Consider the following 17614-nt stretch of genomic DNA (forward strand, 5'->3'; position numbering starts at 1 on the left):
GAGACCCTGGGAGGTGCTCTGTTCCAGTCTCTCACCACCTTCCAGAAGGCAGGGAGCCCTGCCCCTGGCAAGCACAACCCACGTGTCTGTCTCTGCAGACTCCTGTTCTGGATGTGCACCTGTGTGCAGTGGTGAGCATGGCCTTGGCACCTGGCTCGAGTATGAAGTTCTAAGACTCTGCAGTGGGAATCGGGCCTCCTCTTCTTCCTAAGACTGAATAAGATTCCAGTTATGGACAGACCGTGTTTTGTTGATTTTTCCGTTGACGGACTTTCAGGTTGTCCCCACATGGCTCTCAAGAGTTGTACTGCTGTGAATGTGCTGTGCGGCTTGTGGGTGGCTGGGTCCCTTGGCTTTCAGGACCGGCCCAGCAGGGGAGGTGACGGGACATGTGTTGTCATGTTTGAGGAGCTGCCAGGTGATTTTCCAGTGACAGCTGTGCCATCCAACATTCCACACAGTGTCATTTCCACTTATGCCTTCTGCACGTTCTCTAGAATTTCCTGTCTGTATTAGTTTTCAACAAAAAATAGTTATTGAGGGGTGTCTGGGCGGTTCAGTCAGGCATCTGCCTTTGGCTCAGGTCATCATGATCCTGGGGTCCTGGGATCGAGCCCACTCGTGCTCTCTTGTTATCTCTGTCGCTCTGTCTCTCTCAAATGTGAATTAATTAAAAAGAAATACTGAAAACCACCCTTAGTGGCCACGGCACCACGCATGCTGTTCCTGCTTGCAGGTGCTTTGTGCCTGCCCCTGTGCCTGTCTGGAGGAGAGATGCCAGCTGCCGTGCTGTCCTGAGGGCCTTTGGCTTCACACGTCTGTAGCCGTATTCATCATCAAGGAAACAAAATCTGTAAAATCAGAGCAGAGTATAAGAATCAAAACCACATAGACTTTGAAAACAAAGCCAGTGAAACGCAACAGGTAGAGAGGTTGAAATGAAAAGCTCAATCCAAGGTCGGAGCAGACCCACCTGGCATGAGAATAAGCAAGCAGACGACAGAGAGTGGTGCTGCTGTGTCACACGGTGGGTATAGTTTAAAGTCCCAAGAAACCAACCATTTTCCAGAGTCTAGCTGCTATGGTATGAATGTGCCCCCCCACCCCTGAATCACAGGCTCAGGCCTAACCTGAGGTGAAGGTGTTAGGACGAAGAGCCTTTGGGAGGGGAATAGTAAATAGGTCATGGGGCAGAGAGCCTCAGGAGAGGGACCCCAGGGAGTTGCCTTGCACCCCTCCTGCTGTGTCAGGATGCACCAAGAAGTCTGCCACCCAGGGGGCCCCTGCGCTAACACCGTGGTCTCGGCCTTGGGCCTTCACAACTGTGAGTAATAAATGTGTCGCTGATAAGCCACTCAGTCCTGTGGTGTTTTGTTACACAGCCCGTGCTGACAGAGCTGGTGGCTCAGCCTCTTCATGTGCATAGGCACAAGTAGGGCTCCCACGCTGCACACCCTGGCCTAATGCTTGGTTCAGAGGCATGCTGTGCTATCCTGTTTCGACTTTCTTTTGTGTTTCCCTCTAACAATTGTCATCTCTGGCGACACATCTGCTTGTTACCTTTGCCCATTTTTTGTCTGGGCTGGTTGTTTCCTTACCATTGAGTTGCCAGTTGTTTGTGTAGTCCAGGTATGCGCTTGGAAAGGTACGTGGCTTGGAAACGTTTTCTTCTGGTGTGTAGCATATTTTTTTATCTGCTTAACTTTTTGGAACAAAATTTGTGAGTTTGAGTAAAGTGCTACTTACCAACTTTTGTGACACTGGTTGTGCTTTTAGTGACCTATCTGAGCATTCTTCGTCTTCCACCAGGTAATGAAAGTTGTCCACAGTCTCTTCTAGAAGTAGATTGTGACATTCTACATTTCGATCTTTGATCCATTTTGAGTAGATTTTTGTAAAAAGCATGAAGTTTAGGTTAGTTTTTCTGCATCTGGATGGCCAGGTGCAGTGACGTTTATGGAGACGTCCATTGTTTGCCTCCGCATACATTCATAGCCTGTAAAGTTCCTCTGCCTTGTACGTGTGATCTGTTAATGTTCACTCACCTGCGTCCATGCTCTTCCACCAACACCAGTCTGTTGGGATCAGCATCCTCCTAGTGAGTATTAACTCAAGTGGTATGATTCCTCCAACTTTATTCTTATTTTTCAAAATTACTTTAGCTATTCTTGTTCCTTTGCTAGTATGGATAAGTTTTAGAATCCCCTGGTCTATATCTACAAAAAGCCCTATTGGGATTTGATTGTCGTTGTATTAAATCTACAGGTCAGTTCGGGGAGAATTGACATCCATGTTGTCTTCCAATCCAGGAATGTAATTTATCTCTTTTTGTGTCTTTGCTTTCTTTTAGTCAGCATTTTGGTATGTTCAGCATAAACATTTGCTTTCTTAGGTGAGTGCCTAAGCATTTCTTTTGTTCTTGAGTTATCATAAAAGTATTTATTACTATTATTTTAAAGATTTTTGCTTATTTATTAATTTAGAGAGAGAGCAGGGGGGAGGGGGCAGAGGAAGAGAGAATCTCAAGCAGAATCCCTGCTGAGCACAGAGCCCAGTGTGGGTCTCGATCTCACAACCCTGAGATCATGACCTGAGCCAAAATCAGGAGTTGGATTCTCAACCAACCGAGTCACCCAGGTGCCCCGTAAAAGGTATTTTTTAAGTTTTTGGCTTCCAATTATACATTCTTAGTGTTTAGAAACAATTGTTTTTTGTGTGTTGTCTTTATATCCTGTAAGCTTGATAAACTCACTGGTTCTAGGAGGTTGTGGAGTTATTTTTTGTAGCTTTTTGGGGATTAAAAACAATCATGTGATAAATAATCATATATCATCTGTGAATAAGGACGATTTTATTCTTCTCCAGTCTGCCCTCCGTTCCTCTTGCTCACTAAATCCCACCTGCTGAGTTTCCTTCTGTGGGATGGAACAGGAGTGAAAGGAGGGGCTTTGGCCTTGGGTTCCTGGTCTTGGGGGGTTCCATCTTTCACCAGGTATAATGTCACCTCAGATTGTGTCGATGCCTTTATCAGGTGGAGAAGGCTCCCTTCTACTCCTAGTTTGCTGAGAGCTTTCTCATGACTTGGATGCTTTGTGAAAAGCTTTCTTCTGCATCAAGTGATATGTCCAAGTGGTTTTTCTTGTATGTTGTTCCCGTGGCGGCTTACATTGATTTATCTCTAAGTATAGAACCAGCCTTGCATTTCTGGATTAAAGCCCACTTGGTCATGGCATACAACAACTAATTTTATATATTTCTGGATATGATCTAATTATCTCTTGAGGATTCCACATCTATATTTGCCAGGGATGTTGGTCTTTTTTGTTTTTTTTTTTTAATTTTTTGTTTTTTTGGATGTTGGTCTTTAAATGTCCTTTCTGTAGTCTTTGGTGTCGCTATCAGGGTTATGGAGTCATATGGAAAAGGAGTTTGGAAGTGTTGACATTTGTTGAGGTTTCTTCTGTGGTGCAGGCTGTGGTCTATCTTGGTGGATGTGCCATATCCACTTGAGAATGTGTATTCTGCTCTTGTTGGCTGGAGTATTCTCTACAGCTCAGTAAAATCCGGTTAGTTGGTAGCTCTTACAGGTTGAATCATATCCCCTGCCCTGCCCCCCCAAAAAAAGCTGTGTTGACATCCTAATCCCGCAATAACTCAGAATGTGACCTTATTTGGAAATAGGGTCTTTATAGTAGTGATCAAGTTAAAATGAGGCACAGGTACAGGCTCCAATATGACTGGGAGCCATATAAAAAGGAGATTTGGACACAGACACGCAGAAGGAGGGTGATGGGAAGAGGCCCAGAAGGAGGCCGTGTGAAGACAAAAGATTGGACTAACGGGTCAGGGGATGAGGACACCAAGGCCGGCCGGCCCTGCCAGCAGCCAGAAGGCAGGAAGGGTCCCCATGCAGAGAGCACAGGCTTGTGGCCTCAGGAGCGGTCTGACAAGAAATTCCCCAGGTTGTGGTTCTCGGTCACAGCAGCCCTGGGAACCATGCCCCTGGCTGCTTGGCTTCCAGGCCAGCACCTGCCCTGAGTGAGGGCGTGCCATCTCCGCCTGCCCTGCTCTCTCATCTCGTGCTGCTGTGTGGCTTCGCATGGCTTCGCGTGGCTTCACGTGGTTTCAACTGTCCTGAGGCTCTTGTGTGGGCTGCACACATATCTAGGAACGCTTTCCCTTCTCAACAAACGCCTCTTCCTCATGGGCAGGGTCCCTCTTTTCCCTGTTAAGGCTTGCTTTCTGGGGCACACTTGGCTTGGTGGTTCACGTAGCCCGACTAGGCTCCTTTTACGAGTGTTTTTCCATCCTTTATTAGTGACGGCAGAGTGGGGCTGTGGGGCTTCTGTTGTTGTTGGTTTCACTTTGACAGTAATGTACGTACTGCTGTGCCAAGGTAGACAGTCACCATGTGGTTGTTTGTGTTGTCAGTCCTGTGTGCCTCCATTTCCTCTCTGCTGCCTAGGACAAGAATATGTAAACATTGCTTAGTATTCTGTGATACATCTATTGTGATTTTGTCTTCTTAGTGGTTTTTCTAAGGATCACAACACATTTAACTTTTATTGTTGCACTTTTTTTTAAAGATTTATTTATTTATGATAGACATAGAGAGAGAGAGAGATGCAGAGACACAGGAGGAGGGAGAAGCAGGCTCCATGCTGGGAGCCCGACATGGGACTCGATCCTGGGACTCCAGGATCGCACCCTGGGCCAAAGGCAGGCGCCAAACCGCTGAGCCACCCAGGGATCCCCACTTTTTTTTCTAAATAGGCTCAATACCCACTGTGGCGCCCAACGCAGGGCTTGAACTTGTGACCCTGAAGTCAAGACATCATCTTGACTGGCAAGGAAGTCAAGACAACATCTGCCTGGCAAGGAAGGAACTGGCTGATAAAGACTCCTGCAGTGGGCAAGGGCAGTAGCTGGAATAAGAAACAGAAACTGACCCTGGTTAACTTAAGGAAATCAAAACAAAAGCTACCCTCTGGGATTGGCACTGCCATCACCTTCCTTGTGTACCTGAAGGTCTGAGGTTCCTGAAGAGTGTGAAGAGCAGAGGAACAAGCAGACCAGTACAATGCAATGTGGTGTTACGGGGCTTCAGGATGCGAGTGTGAGAAGCAGTGGGTTCCTGCTATCCATCTGTCCATCCGTCCGTCCTGGGCAGGCCTAGGGTTCTCACAGCCCCCACCTGCTGCCCCAATTACAGGTCCTGCTGGTGCCCACCTGCCCCCCACGTGCCTCCACTTCCCTTGAAGGGCATTTTGGAAGAAATGGCCTGCAGAGTTTTGGGGCTCCTCACTTTTCTTTCAGTAATTGACTTTGTATGGAGTCTCCCACCAACACGGACACTCGTTCATTCATTCCAGGTAAACATTGCAGCAAGAAACAAATGAGAGTTGAACTAAATAACAACAACAACAAAAAAAAAAACCTGAGAACAGGAGTCGGACGCTCTGGCATCCCACAACACACTTAACTTCCAACAGTGTATTGGTGGGATGTTGGCACCTTACCCCCGAGGGTCCCTTGATCATCCCCCCGTGTGGCACTGCTCTAGACTGAAACTCCATCAGACAACATTATAACTGCCTTTTCTTCAATAGTCAAACATGTTTGGAGGAACTCAGGAGGAGTCTGTCTGCATTTCTGCCCCCTGGTGCTGGTGTCCCAGCCTCATTCTGATGGTATTTACCTCTTGTCAGAAGAAGACCTTCCATCACTGGCCAGAGTCCCTGTTTTCTCTCATGTGAGGATTTATTTTCGCTCTACCCACGAAGGATGTTTTCACTGGTCTTGGCTTTCTGGGCTGATGGCCTTTCTGTCTCTAACTGTGACTGCTGATCAGGGGCCTGCAATTTGCTCGGCAGGTATGCACTTCCCTGCTTCTGTCAGCCTTCCTTGGGTTTGGATGATTTAGTGAGATGAGTCTTGGTGTGGAAGTCTTTGACTTTATCCTCTCTGGATTTACTCGGCTTCTTGAATCTGTGGATGTGTATCTCTCATCACATTTTGGGGGTGAGTTTCAGCTGTTATTTCTGTAGACCGCTTTCTTTTCCTTTTGGGCTCCCAGTGACACAAACATTAGACCTTTAGTGTCTGTCCCATGGGTCCTTGGGACCTGAGTTCTCTCCTGATTGGTTTTCTTTGCTTTGTTCCGATTGGGTAATCCTGTCACCTGTTTTCGATTCTGCTTCCTGACTCTCTTGTCATCTCCTTTTTGCTGGTCTGTCTGTCCAGGGAGGTGTTTGTTTTTTGTTTTTGTTTTTTAATATTTATTTATTCATGAGAGACACAGAGAGAGAGGCAGAGACACAGGCAGGAGAAGCAGGCTCCATGCAGCTTGATGCAGGACTTGATCCCAGGACCCCAGGATCATGACCTGAGCTGAAGGCAGATGCTCAACCACTGAGCCACCCAGGCATTCCTGTCCAGGGAGTTTTAAAATTTTGCTTTCCAGTTCTAAGATATTTTGGCTTCTCTTGTATCTACTGTTCCTTTGCTGAGACTGCTATATCTTTACATCTATTGCAAATGTTTGTGATTGCTACTTCAGAGTCTCTCTGTGTCTTTTCCATCCTTGGCGTCCGCTGAATGTCTTTTCCTCTGAGTTGGCATTTTGAGGGTTGTGTGTGTGCCACATAATTGTGGGTTACATTCTGGATATTCTGAACATCACTTGATCAGCTCTGGATCTTGTCCGAACCCCAGGCAACTGTCAGTGTCTGTTTCATAGGGCCGAGCCAGCATCAGCCCAGCTTCCAAGCGCATGCTCTTTGGGTCAGTCCTTGGGCTGGGAGTGGGCACTGATCTGCAAACTCTGGGGTCTGGGTCTGATGCCCGCATCTGCAGCCCGGGGGTCAGCCTGAGTGATCACGGCCAACTTGCAGGCTGTTTCCCTAGCCATTCCTCTTGCCTAGGTGCCGGTAGGGCCTGCTCCTTCAGCCAGAGGTATAGGGCTCTTGCTGCCCTGCTCTGTTATGCCTTCCCTTGCTCAGACCACTCCTAGGTCCACCCAGTGGCAAGGCAGAAAGAGCACAGTGGGACCGGGGCCCCTGGAGGCACAGCTGCACTGAGCACTAGCACCCTCACTGCCAGCAGGGCCTGTCCATCAGGTGCTCTGTCCTCCTGGCAGGCCACTCCCTGGACGCTCACTTCCGGGCCGGGGCTGCTCGGAGTTCAGGACCATGGGGGCCGTTTCTGCTGTTGCTCTGCCTGCCTGCTGCGGTGCTCTGTTCAGAGGGTGTCTAGTTCTTCTAGCCATGCCATGGGAAGGATGGGGCCCATGTGCCTGCAGACCTGTGGGCTTCGAGACCCTCGCTGGCTGTGGCCGATGCATCTCATGTGTGCAGCTGCTTCTCCGAATCAGACTCAACACATGTGTGCTAAGGACTGTTTTCATGGACTGGGCCACCTCTCTCCCACCTGAGCCCACCTGCCCCGCTCCCCTGCTCCCTCATCCCCCCTGGAGTTTGTTCAGTCAGTCGTCTCGTTCCTGTCGTCTGCTTGCTTATTCTCATGCCAGGTGGGTCTGCTCTGACCTTGGATTGAGCTTTTCATTTCAACCTCTCTACCTGTTGTGTTCCACTGGCTTTGTTTTCAAAGTCTATGTGGTTTTGATTCTTATTCTCTGCTCTGATTTTACAGATTTTGTTTCCTTGATGATTTTAAGATCTTTTCAGAAACCTGTTTAATTTTTGCAACTTCTCTGGAGTGTATTTGCCCTTGTGAAGCTTTCTGGCTGCGTATGGGTGGGCTGAGCCATGGGCTCTGGACGGTCTCAGGTGTGCTGTGTGTAGGACGTATGGCTTCTGTCACTGTTGTGTCCTTGTACATGAAGCCCAGCAGCCCCAGCTCCCCTCTTTTTACCGCGGGCTGGGGCGTCCTTCTCTGGGTGCGCAGCCCGTGCCACTGGATACTTGGCCATGAGCAGCAACTCTGGGCCCTCTGAGTTGGGGGCCTGAGGTTCTGCCTGGCTGAACCCTTGCAGCCTCTGCGTCTGTCCCAGGGCCTGGCCCAGCTCCTTCCCTGGAGCCAGTGAGCTTCTGACCCCAGCAGCCTCTGCTCAGCACTGCGTCTGGCCTGAGGGGACATCACCCCATTGGGCCCTAGGATCCATCCGCGTCTGTTGGGCTTGTCTCCAAGCTGTGGCAGTGGTGGCTGTGCATGTGGAGTGGAAGACAGTCTGATGAGATGAGCTGTGTGTGTAGCCAGGCATAGAAATCATGCCTGCTGCCCCATTAACACCCCCATCTGGCACCTGGCACCACGAGGGGGGCAGGTGAGCCCCCAGGACAGACATGGGTCAAGCCTTGAGGGCTCGGCCCAGGGCCGTTTTCTGCCGCCCATGCCACATCCCCAGCATCATATGCCTTACCCCCAAGAACTCTGCCCCCTGCCCCACCGTGTGCTGCCTCATCTTCTGCAGTACCTCCCCAGGTCAGATGTGCCCCTGGACGTCTCCCTGTTGCAGTGGGCACACATCAGGGTGGACGTGCTATGGTACTTCCTGCACACCAACGACCTCATCTGCTCAGAGGTTGCAGGGACAGTGACTAGGGATGCAGCCTGGAGCCACGCTGCCCAGTTTGGTGGACTGCAGTGCCCCCACCACAGCGTCCAGCATCCTGCTGGTGGACAGGCAGGTAGCACGAGACCCATGAAGATACCACTGGACACAGAGATCGGACAGCGGGATGCTATTGCCAACTGTTTATTCAGGCCCCAAACAGGTGACCAGTGACATGCAGTTTGCCTGGGCCCGTGGCAGACTGACTTGTGCTGCCGGCCCTGCTGGTGTGCAAACAAGTTCCCAGAGGAGAGGCCACCTGGGGCCAACTGGAGGGTACGTGTGGTGCTGACCGGGGCGCAGGCCCCAGGGGAAGAGGGTGCGTGAAGAGTGGGGCCCCAGTGTCTGTTGCATCCAAGCCAGCCAGGGGGCTGCGCCAGTGCTGAATGTCACAGCTGCGGGGGCTGTGGGGGGGGGGTGAGCGTGGTGGGGGGCAGACTGTGCCCTACCGGCAGCCCCATAGTCCCCCTGCTAAGGCATGACTGTCAACGAGTTTCTCCACCCAGCACGCAGTCTGGGCAGTGGCTGGGCCCTTGGGAAAGGGCTGCAGACCTCTGTGGCATCTTCCGCGGGTCCCGGCAGCCCAAGGACGCCCAGGACACTCCTTTTGGCCAGTGGCCCCCCCTCAACGCCTCTGGCTGGCAAACCAGGAGAAAAAGTGATGGGGACGCGGACGCGGGGCCTGGTGAATGCGCACAATGCGTGGTGAACGCCAGGCTTTGATGGTGGCATCATCACTGGCCGTCAGCAGGAGCTCCTGCTCTTGGGGGCTGAAGACCACCGAGTTGACCACGTCCTGGTGCCGCAGCTTAGCCAAGCAGATGTTGTAGTGCCGATCCCAGATGTAGCCGTGCCGGTCTTCGGCTCCACTGCAGGAGAGCCTCAGGTGAGCCCCTGCCCAGCACATCTGGAACCCGGCCCTGCCCTGCCCTGCACTTCTACCTGGCCACGAAGTCCCTGCTGACATCCAAGAAGATGAAGAAGCACTCGTCATTGGGCGTGTAGGCACGGTGGGCTCGAAGAGCCCGCTTCACCTCCCGCATGGTCTTGAGGTCAAACACCAGCAGGTCGATCTCCTCTGCGATAGGCGGTGGCTGCATGGGGTCGGCCACCACAGAGCCACTGGGCCAGGCACGGCTGTTGACGTACAGGTACCTGGGCGAGAGGCACCCTGCTTGGTACCAGCGGCCTACGGAGGCCCCCACCCAGGACACTCTCGGGGCCGCACCTGTTGTCTGGAGACAAGCCCATGCCGATGATATGTCCATGCACATCGATGACGTGGTCCAGGGCATCAAAGAAGGCATCTGAGCCCCGCCCCTCACCCAGCACAGGCCCAGCTGTGGTCATCTGGTGTGGCAGGATCTGCTTGATGCCTGTGGGAGGGCCGGGTAAGAGCACCACATCTGAAGCATAGGTGCCCATGGAACATGCACTCCAAGAGACAGGACCAGGACTGGGCCCCCAGGACAAACGAAGGAAGTGCACTCTGCCCTCCAACTCACACCCTGCCCTTTGGCTGCAGGACCCCACCCCAGTCTTGGGGAAGCCTCACCCCCAAGGCTCTAGGGACTGAGCAGGGCCTGCTCCCTACCGATCTGGTGTGGTGAGTAGGTCAGGCATCCCGTAGTGAAGATGAGGAGCTTGCTGGCATCAGCCATGCTGTGCTCTGGAGGCTTGGTGCGGCCCTGGGCCAGCAGCTCAGCCACCTTGGTCTCCAGCGCGTGCTCTGACAGCTGGGGCTGCGCCCGCGCATCCAGGAGCCCATCCAAGAAGCGCCGCAAGCCCTCCTTGGCGCGGGCTGGAGCTGGCACGGGTTCCGAGCCTCCCTCCTCATCCTCACTGTCACTGCCCAGGTCAAAGACACGGCCTGGGGGTGCACCAGCATCCAGCAGGAGGTCTGGGCTGTCAAAGCGGCTGCAGTCAGCCACCATCACCGTGCGGATGGTGCTGGCGTTGAGGTTCTGAATCTTGAAGAGCCGCTTCACCACGTTGACATTCTCTGACTCCACGTCCTGGGAGTGGGAGACAGCAGGTGGGCACAAGGCCAAGGACAGGGTGGCTGCAGGGGACATGCCCGCCCTCGCACCTGGAAGGCGTTGTTCAGCCAGAGCACTGAGCAGGAGGTGATGTCTCCGATGCGGTGCAAGTTTCCCGAGATGAGGCTAGTCTCCGTGAGCCAGCAGCCAAACACATCATAGGGCTTGTTGCGTACTCGGGACAGCAGGGCGAAGTTGTCTGGGGGGATGCGGGGGCAGGGCTGTGGGAAGGGGCGGGGCTGGGGGGTGCAGGGCCTTGTGGGGGGAGGGGCGGGGTTGGCCAGGACAGCCAGGACAGCCAGGCCGCCCCAGGCCCGCTCTCACCTAGGCTAATGACTGCGATCTCACCCGACGAGGAGTTGTGGGGCCCTAGGAACACCCCAGATGCCAGTAGCAACGAGTCGTCCTGGTTGAACTGGGAGAACTGGGTGTAGCTCCAGTTATAGGGCCGCATGTCCGCACTGTGCAGCAGCGAGATGGTCAGGTCGTTGTTCCAGATCTGCGTGGGGACTGAGTCACCTGGGGACCTCTTGATACCAGGGCCCATGCTGCAAGCCCCCAGTCCAGCTGAGCTGGTACCCAGAAACCACCACCAGGACAGAGATCCTTGCCACTGGCTGCCCATGCAGCGAGGGATGTGGGCCCACGCAGCGGGGCTCCTGGCTCTGGACAGCCCACTTTGCTCCATTAGCAGTGAGGGTGGCCCCTCGTCCCCCAGCCTCCGTCTTATGATGTCCAGATCCTAGCTGGACTGCCTGGCCCCAGCTGCCCCAGCTGTGCTCACCCACCTTGATGGTGCAGTCCTTGGAGCAGGAAGCAAACTGGTAACCCGAGTGGGAGAAGCTGAGATGCAGCACCTGATCGGCGTGCTCCCTGAGCGTCTGCACTTCCACACAGGGCACCGTGTCATAGAGCCGCCGAAACTCTTCATACCAGGATGTGGCCGCTGGGGGTGGGGGGTGGTCATTGCTGGGGCCCTGAGCCTCCTTTCCCACAGAGGCCAGCACCCTGACAGCATAGGGGCCAGCCCTGCCCCTGGAGGACACTGGTTACTTCAGCAGCAGGGGTGCCCCTGGCACCCCCAGACCCCTGCCTCCCTGCCAGGTCCAGTACTGAGACACAGCCCAGCTGTTCCCCACCAGCGTGAGTGCCATGTGGTGCGCTGACGACCACCATGTAGAACTGGGCAGCAGGGGCCCAGTGCTGTGGCTTTAGCAGGGAGCATGTGAATGGCTCTGCCTCCCGCCCTCCCAGCCAGCCTGGTGGGCTGTGGGGCCACGTGCAGGCCCTGACCTGGGTGCCGGGGCACGTCTCGGGCCACCTGGTAGTAGCGGTAGAACTGCTCCCTCCACAGGAACTCGTCCCGGGACACGGCCTGCCACTGGCGACACACCAGACCAGCGGCCAGTACGTCAGCTGGGCCCAAGCTCAGGAAGATCTGGTAGATGAGGCTGTCAGGGAGCAGGGGCACGCCCCCCTCGTCCATTGTGACATTCTGCCCAGGCAGCCCTGCAACCCACATGTGGTCCCCTTAGTTCCCCGCTGCACCGAGGCAGGACGCTGGCCTCAGGGAACGAGCCTGGGGCTGGGTGAGGCTGAGCAACAGCCCTGCTGGGCATTCCGCTGGACTGAGCGTGTGTGGAGGGCCAGCTGGCACTGCCCACCTGGCCGAGGGTCCAACAGCTCCTCCAAGCCCCCTGCACCTCACACCCCCGCGGGCCCTGGAACAGGCCAGACTCAGCTCAGCACCTCGCAGCCTGGTCCAGCCCCAGGTGGTGGGCGGCGCATGCCCCTGGACCCACATCTGACCTCCTCCCGCTCCTGAGCCCAGAGACCATCGGGATGCCTGGGCTGGACACTGCTCTGAGGCGGAAGAACGAAGAGCCGCTGACCACCGCGCACTCCTGTCGCCCTGACCTTGCGGCCCCAAGGCTTCAGGGCGGTCGGTGTGGACACAGGTCATTCCGAGAAAAGGCCTGGGGCCGGCGGGGACGAGCGCCAGCCCGCCCGCCCCGACACTGCCGGGGGCACGGCCGGCCCTCGGCCCGGCCCTGCAGCGAAGAGGAGCCGCGCCAGGCGGTCAGCGGGCCAGCGCGGCCAGGGCCGGGCGAGCCGGAGGGAAGGGCGGGGGCTGCCCGGCGTCCTCTCCCACCTCCCCCGCGGGGGGCTGCGAGGGGCGGGGCCTCGGCTCGGGGTCCCGGCGGCCCTTTCATCCGCAGAGGGCTCGGCCGAGGCCGAGGGGCCGGGGGCGGGGGGCGGGGTGGCCAGGGAGCCGGGGACGGACACGGCCTGTCAGCGACACTCCTCGGGGCCGGGGCCGGGGGGTCGAAGGGCCGGGGGTCGGGGGCCGGGGCGGGACGACGACGCTCCCGGGGCCGGGCGCACTCACCGCGGCCGCCTCCGCCCAGCCGTGCTGCCCCCGCCCCGGCGCCCGGCCTCGGCCAGCCGACCCGCTTCCGCCCCGCCGCTCCTGCCGCCGCGTCTCTATGATGGAGCCGGCCAGGCTGACGCCTCGAACCCTGAAGCATCGATAACCACGGAGCGCCGAGCCCCGGGCCGCCCGCTGGGCTGTTGCTGCGCCTGCGCGCGGGCGAGCTCGCTGCCCACAGCGCCCCCGGCGGCGGGGAAGGGCGGCGGCCCTGCGCGGGGACCTGCGGGCTGGGCCGCGGGCGAGGCTCACTGAGCGCGGGTTCGAGACCCGGCCCCGCCGCCTCCCGCTGCTGGGGCCCTGGGCTAGGGGGTCGTGGACAAGGAGCCAGAGGTCAGCTCGGACTTCGTAACCAGAATATGGCGCCAGGCCCTGCCGGGAAGTGCAGAGTCCAGGAGGCTGGGGGTGGACTCCGCTGGGAGAGCAGGAGGACCGGGGACTTCCTGGGCTGGAGGTGGACCCGCAACGACTTCCTGTGCCAGGCTTCTGGGCGGCACTGGACGATGGACTCTGACCTAGAATGTGGCCGTCCTGTCCTCAGCCTCCCCCAGTTCTGGCACCATCCCTGCCGCTGCCATGCTGACCCCTTGGACTGCGCTCCTCTTGACTCTGCTCCTGGCTGGGGGCTCCGTGAGCCAGAGGGCTCGGAGACCCCCTCGGCCGGCGTCCCGCATCAGCACCATCCAGCCCCAGGTCAACTTCGATGCTCACCAGGTAGCAGGGGGATGGGTGTGTGGGCAGGCACTTGCTCCCCCTCCCCAGCTTTCCAGGGGTCAGGTCGGGCAGCCCGCCATCCCCTATGCCCTCACATGGCCTGCTCCTAGTTTGCAGGGACGTGGCTCCTTGTGGCCGTGGCCTCCTCATGCCGCTTCCTGCAGGAGCAAGGCCACCGGGCTGAGGCCACCCTCCTGCATGTGGCTCCCCAGGGCACAGACATGGCTGTCAGTACCTTCCAGAAGCTGTGAGTCCCCAGCACGGACCCCGGGCCCCAGGCTGCCTGGCCTGGACCAGAGTCCTGTGAGGCCCTGCGCAGGTTGGGGTCCCTAAGCTGTGCCTCCTCCCCCCCCCCCAGGGATGGGATCTGCTGGCAGGTGCGGCAGCTGTACAGAGATGGCAAAGTCCTGGGCCGCTTCCTGCTGCAAGGTGAGGCAAGGGCACGGAGGTGCAGGGGTGCAGGGCTGGGAGGCCATAGACTGACTCTGCCCTGCCCAGCCCGAGGTGCCCGCGGGGCAGTGAACATGGTCGTTGGGGAGACAGACTACCAGGGCTTCGCCATCCTGTACCTGGAGCAGAAGCGACAGCTGTCAGTGAAGCTGTACGGTGCGTCCACACCAAAGCCCAGGCTTCGCACACCCACAGGGCCATGCACGGGGCGGGGGGGGGAGCCCAGATGGCCCTCCCCCTTCCCTCCCTGTATTCTGACTTCTGACCCTCTTCTGCTGAGCGGGGACCCAGGGAGGAGCCCCTGCAGAGGGGCCAGAGGGGCCGAGGCGTGAGCACAGGGGGACGGGGTGGGGTTTGGGGCGTGCCCCCACGTGCCCCACCTGCTCCCTTGCCGCTGGCCCAGGAGCCCCCTGTGCCCCATAGCCCGCTCACTACCCCCAAGTGACTCGGCCCTGAGCGCCTTTGAGCAGCGGATCCAGAGGGTCAACCTGACTGAGGACCATGTCCTCTTCTTCCCCAAGTATGGTAAGTGTCTCCTCGCCCCATGGCCACCTCACCCTCCCACTGTGTGCCCGCCCCAGCCACCCCTGATACCCGCCTGGGCCTTCAGGTTTCTGCGAGGCTGCAGACCAGTTCCATGTTCTAGACGGTGAGTGGTACAGCAACAGGGGGCACCCCTCAGCTCCTTCCCCCCGCTGAGTCTGGTCTCTGTGCCCCAGAAGCCGGAAGGTGAGTCCTGGCAGCAGCCCTGAACTTGGAAGGAGTGAAGACCCCAGAGATGGTGGCACCTGTGACCCCGCTCACTGAGCCCTGATGCCCCACAGGGTCAGGGCCACCCATGGGGGACAGCCAGTACCCACATGTTCAGGAGCACTGCCTTCATTAAACACTGCATCCTAGCCCCTGGTTCCTTCCTTCCCATGTGGGTCCTGGCCTGGGGCCTCTGTCTGTCATCTAGTGGGCAGGTGGCTGTTCCTGGGCAGGGGGCGGGGGCTGTGGAGGGGAAGGGGTCGGCTCCCGCCGCAGGAAGGCAAGGTGGATATCGGAGGTGCCCCCTGCCCTGCTGTCCTGTGCCTTGTGTCCCTGTCTGAGTTGGGCCTCCTGCCCTGGGCTCCCAGCCGCCCTCTCCTGCTCCCAGGGTATGAGCACACGTGCCCTGCTGGTCTTGAGCCCACCCCCTGCCTAGAGGGGTGAAGAGTCCTCCCCCCACAGGCCCCTGGCCTCCTGCTGACTCTGTGCTCCCTCCAGGGAGGGACGGGTCCAGAGACCCAGTGGCCCTCTGGCCTGAGGCAGCTCAGGCCGCTGGGGCAGGGACGGGGAGCCCTCCTGGTTCCTGGATGGGGTGCCTAGGTCTGCAGTGCTGGCACCGTCCCTGTGGCTGCCCCTGAGGGCTGAGTCCAGTGCTGGCACTGGGCAGCCGGTGTCCCTAGGGATAGATCACAGTGTTACAGAGGCAAGGACAATAAGGAGGGGGGGCATCTATCCCAGAATGGGGGGGGGGAGCAGGCCAGCCTAATCCATGTGTTAGGACTGGGGTGAGCACAGATGAGGGAGCCCACACCCAGGATTTGACCAAGGCTACCAGCTCGGGGGCGCCAGGAGCTCTAATCAGAGATCTTTCTGGAATGTGGGAGCTCAGAGGCCCGGGAGATGGAGGCTAGAATGGGATAAGGGCGCACTGCCCATGGCTGCCTGGGGGGACACACTCCATGGTTGGGGGGATGTGGCTTGCTAGGTTAGGTCTGCCTCCAGGGGCTGTCCCCCGCCCCCCCGCCCCCCCACCCAGGGAAGACTGCACATCCTTTTCAGTCCCCAGATCCTGGCCAGCCTGCCTGACCCTTATGGGGGTCCCCAGACACTGGGGACATCATAGAAAGAGAAGAATCAGGACTGGGGAACCCTGAACCTCCTCCACAAGCAACCAACAGGCACTTGAAAGAAAACCATCTCCTGTCACTCCTATGGCTGTGCGCTCAGGGCCAGGGTCTGCATGGGGTGAGGCACAGGCCAGGGGACAGCTGCCCTGGATCTAGGGCAGGGAGCTGCGGTCCTCACCCTGTGCAGGGGGCCTGGTGGGCAGGGCCTGGACGGGGGGGAGAATGGTCTCCAGACCCTCCCAGCAACCCCCGCTCCCCATCATGTCCAGTTGGCATCTCCACGACCTGGAGGGCACTGGCCAGTTTCAGCAGCTCGGAGGAGGGCTTGGGGAGGGTACTGTGCCCCACACGTACCTACCCTGTGCCCAGCTCGGGGGTGGTGGGCCTGGGCTATCTCCCTTTGCTCCCCTCGGGGGCCCCCCAAGCCTTGCCCTGGGACCCTGGGCATCCATCTGATGAGTGCCTCTGAAGCACCTACTGTGTGCGTGCCAGGCTCCGGGCACATGGGTGGGGTGGCTACCTGCTCCTGGAAACTGGTCCAGGGCTCACCACTGAGTGGCCGCCTTCCCTGGGCTGCCAGGGAGCAGAGGTGAGGACCAGGCCACCCCAGGTAACCTGTGGGTCAGTCACAGAGCGGGAGGGGACACTCTGGCTCTGCTCCCACCTCTGCCTGCCCACGCCCCCCCCCGCCCCCGCAGCCCGGAGCAGGACGACTGGGCTGGCTGGGGAGAAGAGGGTACGGGGAGGGCTTTGAGGGAGAAGGCCAAAGGAGACTCGCCTCCTACGAGTCTCCTTTGGCCCTACGGCCCAGAAAAGACCTGGAGCCACAGCGCCTGTACCCCGAGGCCAGCGCTCGGAGCTGGCAATGCCCAGAAGCCCCTGCCCCTCGCCCCGCTTCCCCCAAACCGAAAAGCCGCGGTCACTACCCACCCTCGACCAATCGCATCGGCGGTGGGCGGAGCCACAGCTGCGTGCCCCGCCCCCCGAGCTCGCCGCCTGCCGTCCGCCGCCTGGCGGGCTGTAGGGGGCGCCAGAGCCACGAAGCTGCGTTCACCCTAGGTCGGGACGAGTGGGCGGGGTCCCCGAGGCCCGGCCGGGGCTTTGTCTCGGGCCGGGGGGACTCTCCTGGCCAGTCCCGTCGGGGGGTCCCTGCTCCTCCCCGCCCCCAGTCCCCCAGAGCACGGTGCACAGGGGCTGCTCTCATGTGTTGAGCGGGCTTAGCCTTGGGTGAGGGTCTTACCCGCTGGGGGGTGCCTGCGGGTGGGACGTGGGGTCGGGCGTTCGCGATACGAAGTACCCCCCCGCCCCCCGCCCGGCTTCTGCTGGAGAGCGAGGGCTCCTCCGGGACGTCCCCGGACCCCTGACCGTCCCCTGTGCTGGGGCCTGCAGTGGACCCGAGAGGCGTCGGTGGTACACCTGGCCATACACCTGGCCCTGGGAGGCCCTGGGGGGAAGGACCGGCAGTCAGAGTGAGGGCTGGGGCACGGACAAGCCCTGAAGCTTTCCTCCCTGGGGGATGGGTTCTGAGGGTCCT

The 17614-nt window shown here is 58.3% G+C and overlaps 2 protein-coding genes across 5 annotated transcripts; one reads left to right on the top strand and one right to left on the bottom strand.

The window, feature by feature from the left end:
* Nucleotides 1–8700: 8700 nt before the first annotated feature.
* FBXW5 (F-box and WD repeat domain containing 5) lies at nt 8701–13149 on the bottom strand. 3 transcript variants are annotated; one of them, XM_077851473.1, is made up of 10 exons: nt 13001–13061; nt 12421–12474; nt 11905–12120; nt 11400–11557; nt 10936–11110; nt 10662–10810; nt 10167–10587; nt 9801–9948; nt 9515–9727; nt 8701–9441 (listed from the first exon to the last, which is right to left on the bottom strand). In XM_077851473.1, the coding sequence occupies exons 3-10, from the start codon at nt 12095–12097 to the stop codon at nt 9198–9200; spliced, it is 1701 nt and encodes a 566-aa protein (XP_077707599.1). In that variant the 5' UTR covers nt 12098–12120; nt 12421–12474; nt 13001–13061; the 3' UTR covers nt 8701–9197. The 3 variants fall into 3 exon arrangements, with proteins under 3 accessions (XP_077707599.1, XP_077707601.1, XP_077707600.1); XM_077851475.1 differs by lacking the exon at nt 12421–12474 and having other exon boundaries at nt 13001–13149; XM_077851474.1 differs by lacking the exon at nt 13001–13061 and having other exon boundaries at nt 12421–12628.
* Nucleotides 13150–13221: 72 nt separating this feature from the next.
* On the top strand, nt 13222–15102 carry C8G (complement C8 gamma chain). 2 transcript variants are annotated; one of them, XM_077851489.1, is made up of 8 exons: nt 13222–13372; nt 13581–13753; nt 13864–14000; nt 14112–14182; nt 14252–14359; nt 14627–14728; nt 14814–14852; nt 14923–15102. In XM_077851489.1, the coding sequence occupies exons 2-8, from the start codon at nt 13616–13618 to the stop codon at nt 14934–14936; spliced, it is 609 nt and encodes a 202-aa protein (XP_077707615.1). In that variant the 5' UTR covers nt 13222–13372; nt 13581–13615; the 3' UTR covers nt 14937–15102. The 2 variants fall into 2 exon arrangements, with proteins under 2 accessions (XP_077707615.1, XP_077707616.1); XM_077851490.1 differs by lacking the exon at nt 13864–14000 and having other exon boundaries at nt 13242–13753; nt 14607–14728.
* The last annotated feature ends 2512 nt before the right edge of the window (nt 15103–17614 follow it).

The sequence above is a fragment of the Canis aureus genome, chromosome 16, assembly GCF_053574225.1.
Source record: "Canis aureus isolate CA01 chromosome 16, VMU_Caureus_v.1.0, whole genome shotgun sequence".
Classification (NCBI taxonomy): Eukaryota; Metazoa; Chordata; class Mammalia; order Carnivora; family Canidae; genus Canis; species Canis aureus.